Below are 23433 nucleotides of genomic sequence, written 5' to 3'. Positions count from 1 at the left end.
AGACCAGGGGGCAGCAATACTGTCAAACACAAACCTAACAGGTTGATTTCTGACAGATCTATAAGCAACCATGACTTAGTTTCAAGAGGAAAAGAAGAACAAAACAGTTACAGTTATGGAAAAGCTGCAGAAGTTAATCTAGGTTACATAATAAAAATAAAATATATTATTTTAAATGTGAATTTACAATCACTCTAGTCAGTTGATGTAAACAATAGCACTGTTACAATTTTGAACATAGACATTTTTTCTACTAAGGCAACTTTAACTGATCTTAATCCTATGGAATTATATTTTCTATACCCAAAATTATCAGGGGAATACCATAATTAAATAATTAATACTCTTTCCTTGCATACCAAATGTTTTGCTCATGCCAGTACATTCAGCAAAACTAAGACTTGTTAAATCCATCTCCTAGATTCATGCTGGCTTCTGAAGAATTGACAAATACTTGATGAACTAAGTGTATAATTCAAAGCAACAATTAACTGCAACCTATGCAACAACAGCAAAAAACTGTCTTCTTCCAGTGTCATTATGCTTGTACCTTCAAGCAAGCACAGGGCAAGAGAAGAGCTATACACTGTCTTCTTTAAAGTCATTTGGAAGACATTTCCTCATAACTGCTGACCTAGTCCATAGGAAATCACACTGAAGACTCAAATAGGAAGCAGGAGACTGATATCCCTTAGAAACCAGCTCTGGAAGTTTATCCATTTTCACACTCCTATTTCTTGACAGCAAAGCAGAGTGAACATTTAAATAATGCTCATAACAAGCATGAAAAAACCCCAACACTGAGGCTTCAAGGTTGAGACGCTGAGACTATGTAATCACTTCTGCTGCATTATTTTGCTCCTCTCCTTCCACCAATTTTGTTTTCATATTGTTTCCCTCACTCCACATTCATCCCTTCATCCTTACCTCATTTCTTAAACCAAGTCTCCCTTGGCAGATTTCTGCAGTCAGAGTTCTGCGCTGACTTGATGTAACGAGTGGCCGGGGAAAACCTCTAAAAACGCTCCCAAACAAAACTCATCCCTTATCTTCCCTCTAAAAATACCAACATTCATGCATTTTTTACTACTGCAACAACCGACAACACTGAAAACACCAAGTAATACCACAGTAATATTAAAGTTCAGACAACTGCTTTACGCACTAATCTTTGAGACGCCAGGGCAGGAAAGCTTTCTGTAACTAGCTCAACACAAGAGCAAAGTCCCACAATTAAAAGACCAGATTACATGCATACCAACGCCTCTGGCTCCCGTGGATTTGGGCGGGTGGTGCTGCCCCGTCCCTGATGCTCTCTCAAAGACAGAGGGGGGGGGGGGGGGAAGAAAAAAAGAAAGGAAAAAGGAAAATAAAAAGGGGATGTGTGGTGTAGGTGTGTTTGATTTACCTCTTCCAGCAGCGTGACCGTGTTCCTGCAGTTCTGCAGCCGGGTGGTGAAGCTGGAGGTGGTCGGGGAGTTGTAATCCTCTGTGGTCTCGGCGATGAACTCCGACACGGTGATCTGGTCCGGCATGATCCTGCCCCACCGGTAAAGCCCAGGAGGAGCCGAGCACACAGATCCGGAGCGAGAAGAAGCCAAGTTTCGGGGGGGGTGGGGGGTGAGGGTTGGGGGGCGGGAAGAAAACGGAAAAAAAAAAAAAAAAGCAGAGGGAAGAAGATGTTAACAGCCAGCAGAGACCCGCAGCATCAAAGCAGCGGAGCCGCAGAGGGAGGCTGAGGCTTCGCCCGCTGCATCCAGCCGCTCCCCGGCCGCCCCCTCCTCCTCCGGGCAGGAGGTGAAGGGGGAGACGCCCCCGCACGGCGCCCCTCGCTCGGCCCCGCCGGTGGGGAGCGCTCCCGCCGCCCCTCAGCGCCCAGCCCGGCCCGGCCCCGCCGCGGCGCTGCGGGGAGGGCGGCGGGAGAGGGGAGCGGCGACCGCGCCGAGCTCAGCCCCTTTCCCCACCCGCGTCGAGTTCCCCCACGCCCCCCCCCGGCCTCGGCCGCAGCTCCCGCCCGAGTGGAGCACTGACTTGTGCGGGCTCGGGCTGCGCCCCCCGGCCGGGGAGAGGCGGGGCCGGGCCGGGCTGGGCGGCTCCGGGGCGGGCGCGGCTCCGCTGACGGGCACCGCTCGCGGGCACGCGCCGCGCGCCGCCGCGGCGGCCGGGGGACAACGAGGAAGCGGCTCCGCGCAGGCGCGGCCGCCGTTCCCCTCCCCCGGCCCCGCGGTGAGGGGCGGGGGGGCAGCGTGTGATGTGCCTTTTTCCCTTTTCTTACGATTAAAAAAAGGGCTTTTAGGTGAAAGCAGGCAAGGTCGCCTAATGCTGGGGCCCAGCGCTGTCGCCAGCCGGGGAATGGGCTTCCTGTGCCGTGTGGCAGCAGGGAGGGACGGTGTGCCCGCCCCGCGGTCCACGGAACCCCTGGGGCGAGCCAGAGGGGCTGTTTCTTTTTCCCCTTTCTTAGGTCCGTCACAGCCGGTCGGAGCCCCATCCGCCGGTGATGTAAAGCCGGGGATGTTGTGCAGCCCCCGCTGACAGAGCCATCCCATTCCGCAGCCTGGCTGTGTAGGTCTTTACCCTCCTCATACTTCGTTAATTTTTAAGACGTCCGATGTCTCAGAGAAGCTGCTGTCGCCGATTATGTATTACCTGAGCCTTCCCAGAGCGAGGGCTCTGTCTCTGCTGCGATGGCCGGGTCGCAGCAGCAGCAGCAGCGCTGCCCCAAACTGAACCGCGGGGGTTGCAGCCCTGAGTCCCCTCCAAAGCACTATTTCTGAATAAGTTAACATATCCTTTTTTCCATTATTGCGTCACGTAACTCAGGGAACTGACAGACAGCTCTAATGATATTTTTTTAAGCTTAGGTTTTGGGACCCATATGTTCCTTTCTAAAGAAGGCTAAGTCTCAGGAGGCTCAAGTAATTATGGTCATCTGCTGTATCAGTGTGATTTATTTAGCCATACTATGTGATTTCCTACTCTTTGTGTTTGTGATTCTCTTCACATAAGCTCAGCCATTCAGGAATGGGAAATATACTCAAGACTGAACAACTGAAAGTGAGCAATATTATACGGCTATATCCATTTCAAAAGTTTTTATATTCTCTGTATAAGGACCTACTGCATTACAATGTATTTAGGCTTTTACATAGTTTTGTATGTAATTCTAATAAAATGACTGTACAACTCAAAAATAGTTGACAGTATCAACTAAAGGCTGCAATGCCTGAGTAAGCATAAAAAGGAGATACCTGATTTGTGTATACCCATAAAAAATGATTTGTATGCAGTTCTGCCAGAAAAAATATGACCAATACTGCTGAGAAATGGTCCTGCCTGAACATGTTTCTTTGATTTCATTGCCTTAGCAGAAGCCCTCCATATGGCCATGTGATTGCTGCTGCTGCTGCTTCACGTGATCCAGCTTTCTGGCACAAAGGCTCGGAGCTCGTACAGATGATTGTTAAACATCATGAGACTCTGCAAGGTAGAGTAGGCAAGAGGAGGAGGAAGCCAAGAAAAGAACTGTGTGGGAGTTGCACTGAAAAATGGATTTGGGAAAAAAACAAACCTGAAGCACTGAATAAGGGATTGGAGGGGTAGGAAGAAAATCAGTTGAGGATCGTGTTCGCAAGAGCAGTGGAGGAGGAAGAGAGATTAAGAAGATAAAAATGGTTGGTGGCATCAAAAGCATTATGGAGAGTGAAGAACTGGCTGGGGCCAGGGAAGAGCAGTTGGTAGCATCCAAAAGAGCTGCTTCAGCATGCCCAGCCTGCATGGAAACTAGATGGGCGAGGGACTGAGATATGGCCTGAGGGCCAAACAGGGTCTCTGTGGTCATCCCTTGTAATTTCCTGCAGAACATCAATCATGGGCCGTCACACAGCTGTTCCTGGGCCAGGCCTGTGGTCTGCATGGTTTACATTAGGAAAAGTCCTGATCCCTCTCTAGCAGATATCAAGTGAGGATAAATCCATTGCACTGATGGGCTAACTGGTTTAATTAATTGGGTACTCTCACTGTTAAGGTTGAACTGTTCCTCTTCAGGCTGAAGTTATTGAGCTTGAGCACTAGTCTCTGGACTGTAAAATAACCTTATGTGCTATCCCAAACAAATCCTACTCGAGGGAGTACAGACAGAAGCTGGACGTACTGCTAAAGATGTCATTTCTGCAATATTATTTTGAGAAAATTTAAAGTGCAGAACTGAAGAGCATGTTCAACTAAGAAGGGGAGTAGGCAGGCCAGGGAAACTGGAGCAGTGAAGAGTGACAGAAGTGAAAGCTGAGTAGAGAGTAACAGCAGCTGAGCTTCTGTGTTACCTCATCAGAAAACAAATTATCTTTTGAAATGAAATATTAAATATATAAAAAGTAGAATGAATGCAGAAGAATACTGGTAAATAAAGAGAACAGCACAAGGCCTAAAGAAAAAGGTAGATCAGTAATTACCAATCATAATTGACTTTTTTTTTTTTTTTAACAGTTCTGAAATTTTTAACTCTCTTTAAGAGAACATGGTGCTCTGTTTTGCTGCATGGAAGCAGCATTTCCCTGCCCCTATACAAATGTTGGTAAAGAAAATAGCCCTATGGGCATGACCTCTTTAGGCTTGGATTATCTTCACTTAAACTCACTGGAAGCAAGATTAGTTAATTAATATGATGTTAATAAAAGTAAATTACACAAGCTGCCTATAAAAATGTGCTTAGGTTTAAACTAGTCAAATTATGTAAGTATGTCAGATAACGTTTAGTGGATTTCAGATTTTACCATGTCTCCTGTTTTGAATTGTGATCAGTATCTGAGATTCAATTCTAAATTTGTAGGATGCACCTCTCTATAAATTGTCACTAACTGTAGTCACTGTTTCATTTCACAAATGTCAAAGAATAATCATCAGAGTGTGAAAGTTATATTTCACAGTGTCTGCTCTAACGCTATCTTAGTCTGTGCTAGATCCTGGGGGAGGCTGTGCTGCAGCCTTTTTCTCATGGAAGGCTTGCCAGTGAAGTTATGCTTATCTCACTCCTCTTGGTATTCTGAAGTGAAATGCATCTCTGTGTCCATCCTGGGACAAGCTAGTGCTGATCAGGATCATGCAAACAGCATGGGAAAGCACACACCTTACTGCTGATGCCTTGCAGTAAAGGAACCTGTGCTGTCTTGCCATCCCACCCAGTGTTTCAGTCTACAAATCCATTTAATTCCCTGGCTTTTTGTACCGTGATTACCAACAGGAGAGTTAATTACAGCAAATTGATAATAATTCTGCAATATTGGTGATAGTTACCATGTTTAGGGAGAGGCTAAGGAACATAGCAATGACGGTACAAACTACTAGCACAGGTGTTGTGTAATAAACTGAATAGCAACTGTAGTATTTTCATTTTATAGACCTCTAGACAGATTATATTTAGATTGATATCATCAGTTCATTCATAAGAGCTGAGAGCAGGAGTCATCAGGTGATGATGACTATTGTCATCATTGCAAACTTTGCAGCATGACCAGTATGTGCTAGAGGTGAAGAGCTACATGGCACTTGCACAGCTCTTCAAATCATCAATGCAATTAACTGTTGAAACCACACAGTGGTGAGGTAGAGAACAAGATTATCTTTCCACTATAGATAAGGAGCCAGATAGAGAAGCCTGTGGCCCTCCTGTGATTGTGGCTCTCTAGCTTTAGTCATGCAAAGTCAGCTCTTCAGGATATCAACACCTCATCTGGGCTGAAGCTGGTGGTGGATCTCCTGTGGGATATGCTTATGCTGCCCACAGAGAGCAGCCCCAGGACCACCCTGAGGTCACATTTCCCTGCTGCATAGGAAGCAAGATCACAGATACAAACCACAAAGGTGTGGTTGCTGCTTGGTTTTGTAAACAAGCTTGACCCAAGTCCCTGGCTGTACACCAAACCCTGCCGTGGAGCATGCTCAGACGAGCTGCCTCTGGGGCCATTTGCAGCCTGTCAGTGTGGCACTGAAGTGAGTTGTTAGCTGGAGAAGGAAATCACTGTGCACAGGGCTACTGTGCAGATGACTCCTTTTGATTAGTACAGGCATAGTCATGCCAGGATCTCACATGTCAAATTTGGGGTTTTTTGATTGTCAAGTATGAACAAGATAATTCCACTTTGCAAATACGGGTTTACAACTACACTCATTTCTTTGCTTGCGAGGTTCCTATCTTGGCTATTACTACTGATAAAAATGGTGTAGATTAGATATTAGTGTTTAATTAAAACATAAAATCATTGAAATTCACGTGCTTTTGTTAGTAAACTACGTAGTTGTTCTTTCTACGCTCCTTAACGTCTTCACCAACATGGAGAGTGTCACCAGCTCAGCAGCAAATAGCAACAGAACTAGTGGTGTGTTAAAACTCATCAGGAAAATATCCTTAGGCTATGTTTCTCTACTATACTGCTGTCCTGAATACATTTGTGGTTTGGTGTTAGATTTATCCATTTCAGCTAAACACAGCAGTCAGCATTACTTCCCATCCTCCTCCTGATCCTAACTCATTGTATGAGATCACTGTAGGACATAAGACAGCGGTGGTATTTGTTACTCAATAAAACTGGTTTGAGATTCCCCGAGAAAATGTCTCTATAGTAAATTGCTGTTGCTACATTTTTATAATATTATTTTCAGATAACTTCTGACAAAATTAATGGGAAAGGCTTATATAAATTTATGGCCATAAGTACTAGAATATCCACAAATATTTCTGAACATCAGCTGTTTGAGTTGAATGTTGGGCTTAGAGGATAAAAGAAGCTTCAAATCAACAAGAATCTCAGCAGGCTGAGTTTTGCTTTTGGTTTTGGAGTGTCTCGTGCTAAAACTCAGTAAACTTTTTTTGTTAATGGAACTCCCATAGTTTTGTTTTGAAAAACAAAACCACACCATTTATGTAAGGACATGCAGCATCATCACTTTGTACTTCAGTGGGAAATGTTTAGTTAGGAGGCATTTCACCTCCAGGAGCTGTGTCCTCTCAGAGAATGGTCCCAACAGCTGACTGAGCCTTGTAGAAAATGTAACAACTACATATTTTAACCTGCAGCGTGTTTACACATTTAATATCACATAAGTGGGTGATGTACTCACCGGAAAAGGCAAAGCCTATTTTAAACATTGAAACCTACGTCACACATTGTGATGGGTGCTAATTTGCTTGAAGGAAACTTATATGGTAACTGCAGAGTGTTTCTTCTTGAGAAAGAAGGCTGTTGGCTTTGACATTTGCAAACAAATCTTTGAAATGATTGTGTTGTTGGGATAGAACAGTCAGGTAATTTTCCAGCCAAAGGAAACTGTTCTTGTCTGTATAATATTGCTGTACATGCAGAAAGCCAAAATCCAGGTTCAGGAAACATGCTGATTGCAATTCTGTGGTTTTAGGTGACAGTATCTACCAATGCAGTTTATGGACTACATGAACTGCATCAACAATTTGTGTTGCTGCTGTGACTGTTTTCAATACAAGGATCAGCTGATTTCAATTTTAATACTGGCGTCTCCAAGCAGTTGTCTTCATTTGGTATTTAAAATAAGATATGAAAACATAAGCAACTGTCTTAGAAATTACAGTATTAGTTTAAAAGCCTTTTAGCACTAACAATAGTGGCCTAAACAGAAGGTTCTTTTTGCATTCTTTCAATATTAATATGATAGCAAAAAGAGAACTCATTATGTTCTCGTTATAAATGACATTTTGGTAACATTAAGATCTTGCAGTTTTAACACTATGTGTACCAAATGAAAAAGATTAAATCAAAACATCATAAATATTCTGCTGAGTGATATGTTTTCCATCTTATTTACTTGAATGTCCTGAGAGAGCAGCTTGGCTGAGTGATAAGTAAACTCAAAGAGCGATCTCAAAGGGCAGCTGAAAATAACAGCACTGAAAATGAAGTGCAGCATTGAGTTACACAAGATTAAGCTGACTAATCTGCTGATTCAGTTTTGCCTTTGTTTTTGGGTTTTGTCATGCAAGATCAAGAGTCATGCAGACAAATGCGTAATGGCATTCCAGGCTAACAATAATAACACCATCAACAAGCAATGGGCTTTTCTCCTGCACCCTCTGCATCCTCCAAAGAGAAAACAGGAAAATGCTCACCTGTGGCAAGAAGCAGTAGCCTCAGGACAGGGAAGGAATGTTCCTTTGCTTATTACAGGTGTACTGAATTTGGTATTTCTATTTTACAGAAATGTTTTGTTAGAGTTGCTCATTTAAGAAACCTTACATCGGTTCGTAGGAAGTGTAATACTGCATATGAGGGGCCTGAAGGGAAGCCATGCAAGGAGTGGCTGAAGTCACTTGGTTCGTTCAGCCAGGAGAACAGGAGACTGAGGGGAGACCTTATTGTGGTCTTCAACATCCTCACAAGGGGAAGAGGAAGGACAGACAGTGATCTTTTCTGTTTGGTGACCAGTGACAGGACCCTAGGGAATGGCCTGAAGCTGTGTCAGGAGAGTTTTAGACTAGATATTAGGAAAAGGGTCTTCCCCCAGAGGGTGGTTGGGCACTGGACCAGGGCAGTGGTCACACCACCAAGCCTGCCAGAGTTCAAGAGGCATTTGGACAATGATCTCAGACACATGGTGTGATTCTTGGGACTGTCCTATGCAGGGCCAGGAGCTGGACTTCGATAATCCTTGTGGATCTCTTCCAGCTCAGGATATTCTATGATTCTGTGTGTCAGGAGAGAACAGATTCAAAATACAGCCCTTACAACATCTTCAGAATATAAAAGCAGCAGCAGCATACTCTTCTATAAGGACTGTAGTTTGGACAGCCCAAAGATATCAAAATCTAATGAGTGCTGATGGATAAGAAAACTGTCAGTGGAGCCACTGGAAAGTTTAACCCTTGCCCACGGTGTGAATGGGAGCCTACTCTTTACTGACAGAGATGGTCATGTAAGAACTACTGACCCCTGGGAGCTGCTCTCCCAGCAGTTCCCACCATTACTGCTTTGGTGAGGTTGAGGACCAGCACAGGAAAACCTGTCAGTGGTTATCCTTGCATTCCTGACCCTGAGCGAATCCTTGGAGGATTGTTGGAAGGGCACTGTTGGAATTGGCATGAGAGCAGGCCATGTCCATGGGATTGCAAAGGACAAGATGAAGCCAATATATCATGAAAGGGTACTCTGACTGAAACGAGAAATAAGAGTCCTTCCAAAGCAGGAATCATAGTAGCTGAATGCCTTTTCTTTTTTTTAATATGAGAAATAGCAATGACTAAAATCGGAGAATGATACTGCAGAAATGAACATGTTGCAGGGCAGCTGGCATAACAGGCTCTCCAAAATAAAAAGGGAATGAAATAAAGCCTCAACCCACATTGCAAACATTTCAATATTTTCTCTTTCCCTCTGGAAATGATTTGGCTGTGTCACTACCAGGCACATCTCTGATTCTACCTAAGCAGCTAAATGCATGCTGATGGCAGCGTGCGTTTTGCCTGCAGTGAAAATGGAGGTTCAGACCAAAAGGAACCTGGGAAGTAGTTTGAAAATGAAATAAAGGCTCTGTACACCTGGGATCATGTCTTTGGGGTGCCACTCATGGCTCTGACATGGCATTTGATCTCTGTGTACATTGTTTCTCTATCTGTGGAATACAGACAACTACATTTATTTTTCTAGGTGAAAGCACACTGGGCTTTTACAGCTGAGTACTGCTATATCAGAACTAAGTATTTTTACTATACATTTTATTGTAAGAGTTTCAAAAAATAGCTGAAAGATGGGAAGGGCTCCCAGGCCAAACAATTTTGTCATCATTTTATTGGATAGACAAAAAGGTTTGGTAGGTAAATGAAAAAGTTTATTTCTACTAGTTGGTCATGATGTGAGAATATAAAGCAGAAAGATCTGGTTTTGTGATGGAGTTCCCCCTCTGCATTATGATTTTATTAGCATAAAAGCAGTACTTTTTTGAAGAAGAAGGACTAAGACCCTAAACAGAGGCACAGAATTAATTTCTACCTTTGCACCAGCTTTGCTAAGACATGGTTTGCAGACATGAATGTATATGGACATACTGAGTTGAAGTTCAAATACTGGCTTATAGTGTTGACTGAGCATATTTCATTTGTTAATTTCCTAAATAGCATCTTGTTAGAGAAATGCTGGAAATAAATCTGCAGATGCTGGATGTTATAAAAATGGTCCTTGCAACCCCTGAACTTACTGGCACATCTATGTTTCCCTCATATAAGCTACTGTTGTCAAAGATGCATCACTTAGCCATACTCTGGATTTGAATGTAGCGCAGGAAATTTTCAATTCAGGAGCGATGTCTTTTGGTTTTTAGTGAGATTTTATTTTGTTTGGGTTTTTTTGTTTATTTGTTCATTTTATTAGGTGGATCAATATGTTTAACAATACATAAGACCTGAAATAATTAGAGGCATATCTGCTTTAATGCTCAAGGAAAAGTTTTTAAATATTTATTTTTAAATATTTAAAATTATGGTCTACATGCTTTTTAAATGTAGATGTTTGAATGTTGAAGTTGTGAGGTTCTGTTAAAACTCAGGATGTCAGATAACCATATGGAAGCTTTTGGAAACTAGTCTTACTGTGTGAACCAAATCTCTATTGGGTCAGTGCTAAATGAAATAAAGAAGTACAGAATTTCAGTCGAGAAGTTCACCACAGCAGCCCCTTTCTCTGGTTACTCATTTGCTTCTACTTTTAACCACTGAATTTGAGCTTCCATCTTCCTAAGCTAACTGGCTCCCTTGTTGAGAGTGACCATCTGCTCATCTATCCTGCCTCTAAGGATTTTTTTAAAGAAATGCTTATCCCATAAGATTTGAAAGGAGGGTAGAAAAAATGTCAAATTCCTTTGGTTCCTAAAAGTGTTGTGGGAAATAGAAATGAGCAGAGGAAGAAGTTGTTTCTTGCCTCTGAGGATAGGAAAGGCTCACCATCATCTTGTTCTTTATCAAGATGATCAGTGTGGGAGAAAGATCCTCTAAGTGTCCCAGTCATGGGAAAAGTTTCAGTGATGGTTTGCACCTCCTCAGGAGCGGCAGTCAAGACAAAAATATGAAATGAAACTGGGTTTAATTGATTTCAGGGAACTTAACACTACTTCTTTTCTTGTTGGTGGTTGTGTTTTATTTCTCCAAGAAAATCTAGGAGCGTAAAAATGTAAGTGCTATTTCAAAATCAAATAAGAATGTCCAGCTTAAGAGCTTCATGCTTTTTCAAAGATGATTGTTTGCCTTCTGAACTTTTGCTTATTTAAGACATCATGGACTTAAAAAGGAAAAATATGTGTAGCCATGTGACAAAGCAAATGCACCAAAGGAGGATTTATTCAGTTTTTAGAAGATCAGCAGCAGTGATTCACCCTCTTGGCTGGTCTGGAGTGCAATATGGTCAACTAATTCCCCCAGGGAGGAAGAAAAGATGAAAGTCCCACAGCGTTGCGATGGTCACACGGGGAGCAGTGACCTGTACCAGGGCAGCTCCAGCCAGTGCACCAGGTACAAAGAACACTGCAGCCTTAACCATCAGTGTTGTGGTTCAAGTTAGGCAATCCAAATGTAGCTTTTAGTGGTTCAGTGAAACACAGTGGAAACTTTAAAACAAGAGCACTCACCATCCAGAGACTGAATAAACAAAAGCATATTTTGACAACTGTGTGCTGTTCAGCACTTTATATCATGCAAAGAGAGTCCCTCCTCTTTTCAAGCCCCCGCACAAATCTTGCCATAGATTTTTCAGGCTGATCTCAGAGATTTCTTGTTTTCGATGTTAAAACAACATCAGTTACTAGATCTAGATGAGTTGAAAGGAGTGTCCTTTTTATTCCCTGTGCCCCTTATCCAGCTTTGAAATCTATTACAGCAAAGCAAAATATGTAATAAATGTGTTTGTTTCAGTACGTGCTCAGGTAATCAATGTTTTGTAAGTATTTACTGCTTTATTGGAATTTTTGATCCTTGGAAGGATCAGTAATTTAGACATTTTCTGAGAAACATGCACTGTAGTAATGTCCAAAGTGGCATTAAGCAGAGAAAAATCCCACTTGCAGGTATTACAATTGATAAAATCAGTGTCTTCTGGGCTTATTTTTCATAGATTCTGTGGTCTGCTTTTTACTCTTTAACTTGGTCATTTATGTTTATGTCTTTTGTCTTTCTTACCGATTCCATAGTGAATCTCTTGAAGAAAAGCTTGAAAGCCTCGATGCTGAAGATCTCATGTCTCATCTGTCACGACCAGAAACCTACCTAGATGAGGAGAAAAGATCAAGGAAGTAAAACTGACCAAACTACGGGACTGACAAGGTCACTTACTCAAACAGTCAGTATGAAACAATGTCTGTTAATCCTTCAGTGATGGCAATTTATCGTACATTATTTGATCACTGAATTTGATATTTTGAATTTCATTGTGGTAATGAGATCCAATAGAAATCCCCTGAAAAATAACACCTTGTTAAAAATTGCTACAGGAGAGTTTCATTTAGCTGACTGGGAAAACTCTCTGTCTAACTCAATGTGGCAACTACTCACTCAGCTGTGCTGAGTGCAGCGCTGGTAACATCATCTGCCCAAGTTGTCTGACACTTCAGAAGACCCTGTTTTCAGATATAACTTCAGTCTAACCATTCAGGCTGAAAATTTCCATGTCAGGTGTATGCACCAGACTGATCTTTTTTGGAAGATGGAGATAAGATTTGAAGGATAAAGAGACTGGGAGCAAGTGTTCTGACGGGGAGCAATCCTGCGTGTAAGAGAGGGAAGGAGGGTGTGGGGGGACAGTCACAGCACACCATGGAAAAATGGTTTTGCATTTTTTCATCAGACTTCTCTGCTATTATATTGTGTACTCTTTCCAGGTTAAGTATTGTGTTGCTCTAGGGGAAGGAAGGTGTTAGAGATGCTGCAGAGCCTCAGACAGGTAGGTAGAACTGGCACATACCTTTCACTTTGAACCCTTCTGGACTGATCTCCATGTTTGGTCCAAAAGGACAAGGCAGAAAAAAGATTGACAGGGTTTTGGGGCCAGATATTGGTGCTGGGAAGGAGAATGCTACACAGAAGACATTGCCATGAGTTGATAAAGCGAGGAGTCTGGGACAAACCACGTGAGACAGAGAGATGTGGACTGGGTAAGCCGGCAGAATGGGAGATGTGACAAGGACCCATAAGGATGAGATTGGGATCAAACAGAGGAGCTAAGGCCACAGGGGAGTGGGAGGCCATTCCCAGATCACACCCTTTGCTTAACCAGTCTGCCCATTTTCACTTGAGCACATCACTTGATTCCATGAGGAAAAGCACACTTCCTCCTCTATAAGTCTTTTTTTTTTAACCTTCTGTCTAAGAGAAGTCTGGTTAGGCCTGTTGACCTGTTTCCCCAGAGACTGCTGTAGTTTGTTTATGGGTTTTGTCCTGTTTGTTTGGTGTTTCCAGATATGTCATGTGGGTCTGGAGGTTTGCCAATCCTCAACATTAAAAATAACAGAATAATCCCTGTCTCCAAGACACATGAGATTCAATTAAAAATTGCAACATAAGACTTTTTGGATGGGATGTTACTATCTCATTTTTCCTTTCCGTTTCTGAGCCTTTATGATACTTTCAAGTGATGTTGTCAAGAGCTTTTTTGTTATTAGGAGGGCTAGGCAACTCTTTAACCAGCAGATTTCAGATTTTTACATACTGGCTGGAAAGGATCTGAGATTCTACCAGGTATACCACCAGCTTGGCAGCACAGGAGAAGAAATGGTTATGGGCTCTGCTCGTAAGGAAGAGGTGAGTCCTTTGATTTGAAGTCAAATATGCAAGAGGAGAAGTATCTACCTTAAACCAAGAACATTATGCCTGAATGTTGTGTTACATGCATGAAAAAAGTTGTTAGAAGAAGGCCTGGGCATGGCACTGGTTTTTTTTGTGAACTGGGAAGGGCCTCCCCTGACAGACAGCTGAGTACCACCGTCTTACAGCAAACCCATAGCCACTGGCAACCCTGGATCTGATTCAACCCATGATGACATGTCTGCTTAAAATTGTTTAATTTTACAGCACACCTCTTTCTTTTAATTATATTATCCATCTCCTTAGGCAAAAAAATCACCTTCAGCATCATAGGTTTATACTATTCAAATCAAAGCAAGAAATAAAATATATATAATGACTCACTGCTTTCTAAATTGGACGCTGACCTAAGTTGACGAGTAACTATGATTTACATTTTGAATTGATGGCAATTTATTTTTCGTAAGTCTAAAAAGTCACAGAATCTCTTACATCTGCTATAAGAATCTACTGAATATTGTTTAATTTTTCATTTGCTATAAGCAGAGTTATCAACATTTTTGGTTAGATCTCAGTGGTTTAGGATGACTGTATTCCCTTTCTACGTCTCCTATTCATTCTTGGGCCTCTTGGTACAACAGCAACCAGCAAATAAATGAAATATCAAAGAAATCTAGAAAAATATTTATAAAGAAATCAAGTTGGTTGAATTTATCATCATTGATTGGTGAGAAACAGCACTGAGAAGGAAACATATGCGGCTCTCCTAGAGAGAGAAAAGGTGGTGAATGTGCTCATGTGGGTTCAACACTGAGTCTGTGACTTTGGACAATTTATTAGGGCACCATTCAAATGGCAAATTCCTCAAACCTTATGCCCACGTGAGTGATTTGTCTTTTGAGGCTAAGTACAGCTTTTATGAAACTCTTGACCAAAAGACAGTAGTAGAATTTAGGCTGCGTCAAGATGGCATTTTGACTCTATTTCTCACCCTCCAAAAAAAGAAAACCAATGCTTTCCAACTCTACTTTGCAATGTGAAGATAATACTATCAGGTTTATGTAAAATCCTTACATATGACAGTATGTGAGTGGGAGAAAGTGGGAGCAAGGAGTGAATATGAAATATAAAAGCCCAGAAGAGACAGAGAATAATGAAAGCCAGAGAAATATGATTGTCTTTTACCCAGGGACACCTACACCTAAAAAGAGAAAGACTAGTTGGGGTTTCAGTAAGAAGGGGGTCTAACTAAGAACAGGTTGACACTAATGGCAGCTGGGTGGCAATTTAATTCAGTACAATAATACAATAGCTGATTCCTTTAGGAAAGCATTTTTTCTTGTGCCTGATTATAAATACATACAATTATATTGAATTAATTGGTGCAATCTAAGTGCTTGACTAATTCTAATGCTTAACTAATAAGTAAAATGAGTTGAATCCCTATATTTTAGTACTGGTTAAGTAGTATGGAGAGACAATGGATTCTCAGCAACAGAATATAAAATTTGCCAATATATTTGGTAGTAGTCAAGAAGAAAATCTTATTCAGGGATTTTGCAGAGAAGAAAATATCAGGAAATATTTTGTACACTATTTAGTTACCTGCATTAGATATTGCTTAAACTCTCTGTGATTTCATGCATAAATCATTTAATGACTTAATTTGTTTTTTATTTTGGAGGTTTTGTTGGTTTTTTTTTCTTTCATAATAGAATATACAACCTGGACAGTAATAATATAAATACATATTTTGCAAATATAATGAATATTTTAGGGCAAATACTAACAAACCAGTTTTCTAACATGCCTGAGCTGTAGTTAACCTAACTAGAAAAACTCAAATGAGCAAAAGTTAATATTGTTTCTACAGTCAGTGATATAACAACAATAGTAGTTGTGCACCACCATGCTAAAAATCAACTCCCTTTATGTCCAAACAATAGCGTGAATCACATAAATCTGACCTTGATATACAAATGTGATCATGTAGTAATTATAGCTCTTGTGCTTTCTGTATAAACAGACTACTTCATTTGGAAATGCTGTAGGTTAGTGCTTCATTCTGCAATTTACAGCCAATGACTGAGCAGAAAGCTTTTATATCCCAAGAAGCTTTAAAATAAAGCAGGTAGAAAAAACTTATTTCCTGCAAATGAAAAAAATAAGCTGTTATTTGAACTGCTGTGAATCAAATCTTTGCTCTGTCTATGTTCTGCTGAAAAGCAGGTCTTACAAATTTAAAGATTGTCTTTGAAAATGACATTTTGCAAAGGCTATTAAAGATATTTTCATGGGCAAAATATAGAATTTAATTACTCAGCCCATGTGATAATTGACATGTTCTTTAACAACTGTGAGTTTAACAAAAATGTCTTTGATTTTGTGCCAGAATCTGCTTGTTCTGTTTGTGTCTATGCTGGTATCATCCAAACAGGATGTGACAAACATATGTTCTTTGGCTTTGTCCTAATCCATGATTTGGATAACACTATTACAATGTGGTCTAACAAACTTCAGTGAAGCAAATCTGAGGATGTTTGTCTGTGGTCTTGATTTTAGTACGTCCCAAGCAATAGAAACTCTGTCCTGACCTCATACATTAGCTGTATGGGTTTTCAGTGCTTCCATAAAAATACACTATCAAAATATTAGCATGCTTATAAACATGGGCTAAATCCTGAAAGAAAACAATAATGTTATTACTGACTTGTACAAACCCAGCACAGAGCCCAGAATTGACCCTGAAGAGCTGACTGACATCCTCTTGGTGATGAGTCCCTATTTATAAGGGTTTTTAAGAATGTAAATTGCTCAGATTTTAATCCATTCAATCATTACATTGATGATTTTAGATAATTCTAGTTTCTTAATCAAATTTTATTTTAGTTCCAAGAGTGCTACCAAAGTTTATAAGTATTACATCAGTAGTATAGATTTTTTTCCCTGGAAAATTTAAAACCTCAAAAAATATCAAGATAGCTTTCTTGAAACAAAATATATTTTACTTAATTCCATCCTGATTGGCATGAATTGCATTACTTTTCTCTGATTCTTTATAAATAGTGCCTGGAATTAGCCATTCCAGTGTTTTACACTGGATTGATGTCAGGTTATTAATCCTGAGGTCATTCCACTGAACTTTTAAATATATTGGCAAAGTATGAGATTTCTTCTGTTCATCTTGAAATACCCACGTTAGAATATGTATGGAAAATCAACTGAAAAATTCAGAACTTTGCTTGGATGGCGTTTTTAGAAATAGTAACTGCATAGAAAAGAACCTAGTTTCAGGAGATGGACTGTTAGAATGGAAATTACTTCTCCATCCTCATCTGATATGATTGTCATATGATTATGTAATAATCATGGATGGGCTGTGCAAGAGCTATAGAATAGTTGTACTGGACAGTGTGGTTTAGGAATTCATGCTGCAAAATATGATAATTCTAAAATAATTCCACAGTTTTGTACTATATCACCACCCCACAATGTGACAGCATGTTGCTATAGAGGGCCAGAGGGCCTAAGGGTGCTTGTTTGGTACATTTCTGCAGTCTCATTCAGAGGTGAATTTTCTTTAGGACTCAGATATATGACAAAGATTTGTGTAAGTCTTTAGACTAAAGGACCCTCTAGTTTTTGAAACCTGTCTTTTGTTATTTGTGTAAGGGCTTCAGGGTGATGGTGCTATGAGTTAAATCTCCTTGTATCCGTTTAAGAGTGATCTTTTTATCACTTCCGACTATATCCATCAGCTGTTTCTTGGGCTCAGGGAAGAATTTGTATTTTGTGGAGGCAGCAGCTAATCAGTGTCTGCTGCCCAGCTTCAGACCTCTGGAGAGCTTTCACTGATCTCATCAAAGGTATTTTTTTATATTTGATGACAAGGTTGCCATCCATAGCCCAAGATTCTGAGTTACTTATAATCCACTTCTGAAGACTGTGAGGGGCTAATAACAAACAAGAGCACTTCCCACCTTCTCTGTATAGTTAGTTGCTGCTTAATTATTTACTCAGTACATAGTATATAGCAAACTGCCCTGTGCATGGTATATAGATTACAGATTAATAATATAATCTGAATGCAACATCAAGCCCTCTTGTCACTGCCCCCACTCATTCTCAATAGCCACTGATTTTGGACTGAATTCAAGATCAGCCATTTGCTGGCTGTGACTTTAGGAGAGAGTAAGTATTAAAATTAGAAACTAAACCTGGTATAGCCATATTAAAGATCATCTTCTGTCTGCACAAAAAGTCAGATGCATCTGAACTTTCCATGTGCTTCCTTCCTGCTGCATCGGCAGCTTCCAAGCAAAGCAAACAGCATTCCTCCTGCTTCCAGCCTTCATTGATTAGTCAGGTACTAATGAGGTCATGCACTGGCCTTGTGTTTGAAGACCTCACAGAAATTAATATATTTCATATATATTTGTAAGATGGTTACATCAGACTGAAGACAAGACCGTTAAGCTCCAGTTTGTGACTTCTGCCTGTGTCCAGTCTGGTGCCTCAAGAAGAGGGCCAGCCTTTGATCACAAGGATGGCACCACGGTGCCTTCTGCCAACCCCTCTTGTCTTGGTACTGCTTTGCCCTTCAAAGTGTTGTATTTTTCATGACTTCCCCTTCTGCCAAGCAGAACCAGTCTTCTACTTAGCAGCAGCCCTCTGAAAATGTCATTTATTTTGGCTCAATAATACTTCTAGCCATCCTGTCCTTCAGCTGAGTGCAGAACTATCAAAGCATCTGTACAGAATTTCCCCAAATACAAGACACATAGGAACCTCAATACAGGCATAGAAAGATGTTCCTAAGTATTCTCTTCTTTTGTGCTTTGTGTCTTTATCTACCCATATAGTGACTCATGCCCAGATCCATGAGCATGGATCATTTTCTCTTTGAAATCAATGGCCTAAAGTTGTGTAAGGGGGGGTTAGGTTGGATGCTAGAAAAAAGGTTCTTCACCCAGAAGGTGGTTGGGCACTGGAACAGGCTCCCCAGGGAAGTGGTCACAGCACTAAGCCTGGCAGAGTTCAAGAAGTGTTGGGATGATACTCTCGGGCACATGGTGTGACTCTTGGGATTGTCCCAGGAAGGGCTAAGGGTTGGACTCAATGATCCTCGTGTGTCCCTTCCTACATGGGTTATTCTGTGATTCTGTGATTTCTGTCTACATAGAAAAATGAGATTAACTTGAAAGTAAGTGACAGAACAGAGCTTTAACAACTTGATCCAAACTCAGTCCCTGTAAATGGGATTCTTTACCTCTAGTGAGTTGTCACTCAACTTTTAGTCTGTAAAAAGTGGGATATATCTGACAAAGTATCTTTGCCTGGGCTGCTCACTCCAGGCTCCTTTTATTGTTACTGTTGATACAGTAAATACAGACAAGTGAAAATAGGGTGCAGCTCACCTAATCCTGCAGAAGTAGCTGTTTAAAACAGAGATACTAAAGTAGATGTCTACAATGTCAGATGAATCACAGCCTAAACTGCTTCTTTCATTTTGCTGACTAAAAGAGAGAGAGTGCCCAGAGACAGACACCTACCCCAAAGATGCCGCACCTAAGTGCATTGCAGCAGGGCCTTCTTATTTCTGCCTGAACCACACAGGAAGGTTCAGATATAAGGCTGTATGGGCAGATACTAGACTCTACCTCTAATTCTACAGTCAGTAAGAGATATTAGGAGGAAGAAAACAAATTTAAAAAAAAATCCCAAAACTTTTAAGGGAAAACCCCAGGAAAAAGTCCCTATTGGTGCACTACTGTGGATGCTGACATATTTTCCAGTGGCAATATAATGGGAAGTTGTACTGATCTTTAGATTTTCTTGGGTAGAAGTTGCACAGAAACCCCACAATAAAACTATATGTTGTAATGTAAGCTTTATGTTTTTACCAATGGAATGACGCAGCTGAAAAATAACTTCTTTTTTCAGTTTCAGTTGTATCAGGTTCCCGCTCAAGTTCATGTGACAGTACTTAGGCTGCCTGTCTTGGTGACAGTATGAATTTATACAGAGACAGAAGCAATCAGATCATATAGTTTTCAAGAAGGTAGGAAAGTACTGAGACTGAGTGTCTCCAGGCCTGAAGGTAGTTAAAAATACTGAATAACTCACACATTATTGTCTCTAAACACCACCTTTTTTTTTTAATAAATCACTTAATAAAGAAGTTAATTTTACCAGTACATTAATTAGTTAAACTAGCTAAAGTGTTGCTAATATCTCTACAAGTGACAGTGAGATGAATATTTTGTATGTACTTGGATGTGGTTGGCTCATGTTATAGAAAGTAGAGATGTACATGGTGGAAATCTTGAGGTTTCTTTTGACCTTCTGCAGCTGTGGAGCTGAGCTGCCTGCTCAGTGAATACTTACCAAGTGGCAGTGTTAGAAAAAGAGAAAAAAAAAAAAAAAGAAAGACAACTATTTCAAGGGGCAATTATCGAAATGAGCTGGAAAAACCTGGATGACTAAGTCCCCGGTCTCTGGAGAATTTCCTCTAAGCACTTTGATGAATTTTAAAATGGTATTGCATTCTGGGTTTTAATAACGTAGTCTTGCTCCTCTTTTTCTGGCTTTAGGCAACTGTTGTTAAGTCCGTTTTTCACAAAAGCATAAGGAACCTGAGTTAATAAGGCAAAGTCACTAAACCCAGCACTGCAGATCTGCCAGATGCCTGAGAGCAGGTGAGGGGCAGGTGCATGCATTCCCTTCAGCATCACACCTACCAAGGTGGGCCTTTTGGATTGTGGGTCTGTTTCACTTGCAGTTCAGCAAATTAATTAAAGAGGAAAGACTTTTGGTATCTCTAGCACAATCAGTGACAATTTATGCAGCCTTGGTTTCCTTCCTCTGTTATATTAATGACCTGAGCCTGGATCTTGACAAGATAAGAGACATCTCTGATTAGAAAAACCACCGGCACCAACTGGAGGTGTCAGTCCCCATCACTGGTTTACAGTTTTAGGTTGATTTCTTCAGTGAGCAGTGATTGAAGTGCAAATGTTTTGCTGCTTAAGTTGGAGTCACAAGCAAATCTGGCACTGAAATACCAAGCCAAGGGTAGGTTTAGAGTGCCTTAGTCCCTGGGAAAATTCAAAAGCCCGAGTCAGCTGCCCATATGTCTCATTAGACAACATCTGGAAGGCTGGACACTTAAAAGTGGGTTAAAGGGAGAAGACACAGTAAGAAGGAGGCACCTAAACCACCTAACAGGACACACAAGAGGTGCAGTTGGACTGTGAGCACAGCCTTGGGGTTGTCTGTCTCTGTAGCACACCTATAATCATGAATCTGCCCCTGAACGTGGGAACTGAAGTCAGCCCTCCGTATCCTGTAAAAATGCAATGCCCCCTGTAACACTTGAGAAGTTTGTGGCACTCTATTTTGGGGAGGCTCTGTGTTCAGTCGCCTCCACTGCCTGTTGGGACCACGATTCCCAGCCAGCCAGTGCCTGTCCTCTCCCACAAGCCCCTAAGACCACTCAGCAGAGCCTAGAAATTGTTAGTAGTTGCAAAACATTCCAGTTAAATCTTCCTTTGTGAAAAACAAAACCAATACCATAGAGCATTGTGAATCTATCTCAGAGTTTTTTCCAGGGAACATCTGATCCAATTTAATTCAATAAGTCCCATTCCAGCCATTAATCTCCAGCCAAATTTTGTTTTTTATTTCATTGCACGTTATGATTTACTGCACAGCTCTCTGTTCATTATTAGTTAGAGAAGCAATTGTTCAGATCCTCTTTCTCTTGATCTCCTGATCAAGAGAATACTGCGCAGATGTGAACAGAAGTAAGACTATTATTCCTCTGAGAGAACTCTTATCCACTTAAAAATAGTGTCTGTGAGGGAAGTTATGATCTTGCAAATAGCTTCTGCTTCTAAGAAAGACTACATTAACAGCACAAATGAGGCCAGCTTTCCTTACATCAGGTCTACCGTTTGCTGCAAAAACCATGCAGTAACTGTCAAAACTAATATTGCACAAATATCCTGGGAGGAGTTAAAAATGTTGAAATCCCACATATATATCCTTCAGTACTTAGAAGAACCTGAACTGCCCAGCACATTCCAGAATAAACCTATTTCCTTTTCAGGAAACAAATATTTTGTTTGCTTCTATCATGCACAAGAAAGGACAAAGCAGAAACATATTTTCTCATGATAACTACTGTCGAGACTGGAGGGTGTTGTCAGTGTTCACACAGATGCTGCCTGTTCACTGTAATCCTTCCTCCTCCCTTGCATTATATCTGTAGGAAACAGAGCAAAGCCCTCTGCAGTTTGCTTCTGGAGTAGGAGCTGGGTGATACTGCTCTGTTCTAGTGTTTGTGACCACCACTCGTCTCCTGCTTAACCTGGTAAACTCATTTATGTTGCAGGTGGCTGGAGGTGCTAAGGAGCGAAAGCACTGACCTGTCTTTTCTGGGCATCTCAGTTTCTTTCCCATCTATGTTCACTTTCTGAAGGGAGCCCAGTCTCTTTCTGCAAGATGCAAATTGACTTGTCTTCAACAGCCTGGCCCAGCTGATGATATCTATTTAGAACAGGCCTTGAATTATAAAAACAAATGTTCTGCAGCTCAGGATGGATTTACATTGTCCTGCACTGGGAAACTCCAGAGGAAGCGCTAAACTCTTGTCTACCAAAACCCTAATTAGTGAACTGAAATAACTGACCTCACTCTCAAAAAGACATTGAAATAGTCTACCCAGGACTTCATTATGAGCTAACATTCTGAATTTTAGGCAACCAGCTTTTGAAAGTTACTGATTTAAGCTTTTACCTACAATGTCCAGCTTTAGCAAAAAGGATTCTTTCCTCGTATCACTTGTCTAAGCAAAATGTTGCCACTGTACTAGCAGCCAGCACTAGTGTGCAAGCAATACTACTGTCAGGATATTATTATTCCCAGGAAATGCTTTTTTGCATTAACATGGTGGTTTAATGGCCTGTTTAATGGCAAGAAGGTGTTTCCCCCAAGGAGAGAGAATTTAAGCACTCAGATAAATAACAACAGGTGTATTTCACCTAAATGTTGTTGCTCCTAAAGCCACACTGGCATACCCAGGTTTGCATGAACACCAAGAAGGTTTGGGAACTCTGAAGCCCCATGTAGACAGCCTGGAGGGGCAAATGCTTGTGGAAGTTTTTCTCCTGGGTTGTGGTGAGCACAGCACTGCACTCCTGCAGAAATTCTGTTTTTGTCTCTCAGTACTTGTGGCTTTTCCCTTGGGGAAGAGTTAGTTAGAGGTTTCAAGCATTGTTTTTTCCTTCTAGCAGTCTGCCTGTTTTTACAAAGTGTGTAGGAGCTCTTGAGTCCTCTGTTCCTCCACCTGTTGGTTGGGGGGGGTGTCAAAGTCTCAGGGGGACACATGCACACACAGCGCACAATTACTTCAATCTCACTCAGAGAGACAGGATGTAGATATTGCAGAGTTCTCAATAACACATTATTTAAATTCCATTTAAATAGTATGAATTTCCATGATATAAGCTACCTTTTTTCTCCCAGGATGTAAATCACAACACAAATAAGGTTCCCTTAAATTAAAAGGTGTTTTTCAGCACCAACATCATGGAAAAGTGTTGTCTAAGGCTCCTTGTTTTCCTTAGGGTC

General features: G+C 41.1%; 1 protein-coding gene and 1 long non-coding RNA gene across 9 annotated transcripts in view; one reads left to right on the top strand and one right to left on the bottom strand.

The window, feature by feature from the left end:
- ASAP1 (ArfGAP with SH3 domain, ankyrin repeat and PH domain 1) overlaps positions 1-23433 on the bottom strand; it is a 147221-nt gene that overhangs the window by 116188 nt on the left and 7600 nt on the right. For 4 of the 5 annotated variants that reach the window (XM_032683938.1, XM_032683963.1, XM_032683945.1 and 1 more), the window contains exons 2-3: positions 12181-12267; positions 1409-1538 (exon numbers count right to left, since the gene is read on the bottom strand). In XM_032683938.1, the coding sequence (XP_032539829.1) occupies positions 1409-1538; positions 12181-12239 (189 nt within the window). In that variant the 5' untranslated portion in view covers positions 12240-12267. Of the gene's footprint in view, positions 1-1408; positions 1539-2030; positions 2083-12180; positions 12268-23433 lie in introns of those variants that run through there. The other variant, XM_032683954.1, reaches the window with a different exon arrangement.
- On the top strand, positions 2465-19858 carry LOC116784923. Of its 4 annotated transcripts, none has more exons than XR_004356305.1 (8): positions 2465-2561; positions 3368-3483; positions 12192-12324; positions 12879-12940; positions 13049-13151; positions 13659-13797; positions 15827-15931; positions 19744-19858. It is a non-coding gene; the product is annotated as an uncharacterized LOC116784923 (long non-coding RNA). The 4 variants fall into 4 exon arrangements; XR_004356302.1 differs by having other exon boundaries at positions 2476-2561; positions 3365-3483; XR_004356303.1 differs by lacking the exon at positions 13049-13151 and having other exon boundaries at positions 2476-2561; positions 3365-3483.

This window comes from Chiroxiphia lanceolata, chromosome 1, assembly GCF_009829145.1.
Source record: "Chiroxiphia lanceolata isolate bChiLan1 chromosome 1, bChiLan1.pri, whole genome shotgun sequence".
Classification (NCBI taxonomy): Eukaryota; Metazoa; Chordata; class Aves; order Passeriformes; family Pipridae; genus Chiroxiphia; species Chiroxiphia lanceolata.
Note: the sequence above shows the minus strand (reverse complement) of the source record. Positions and strands in the feature narration are given on the sequence as shown.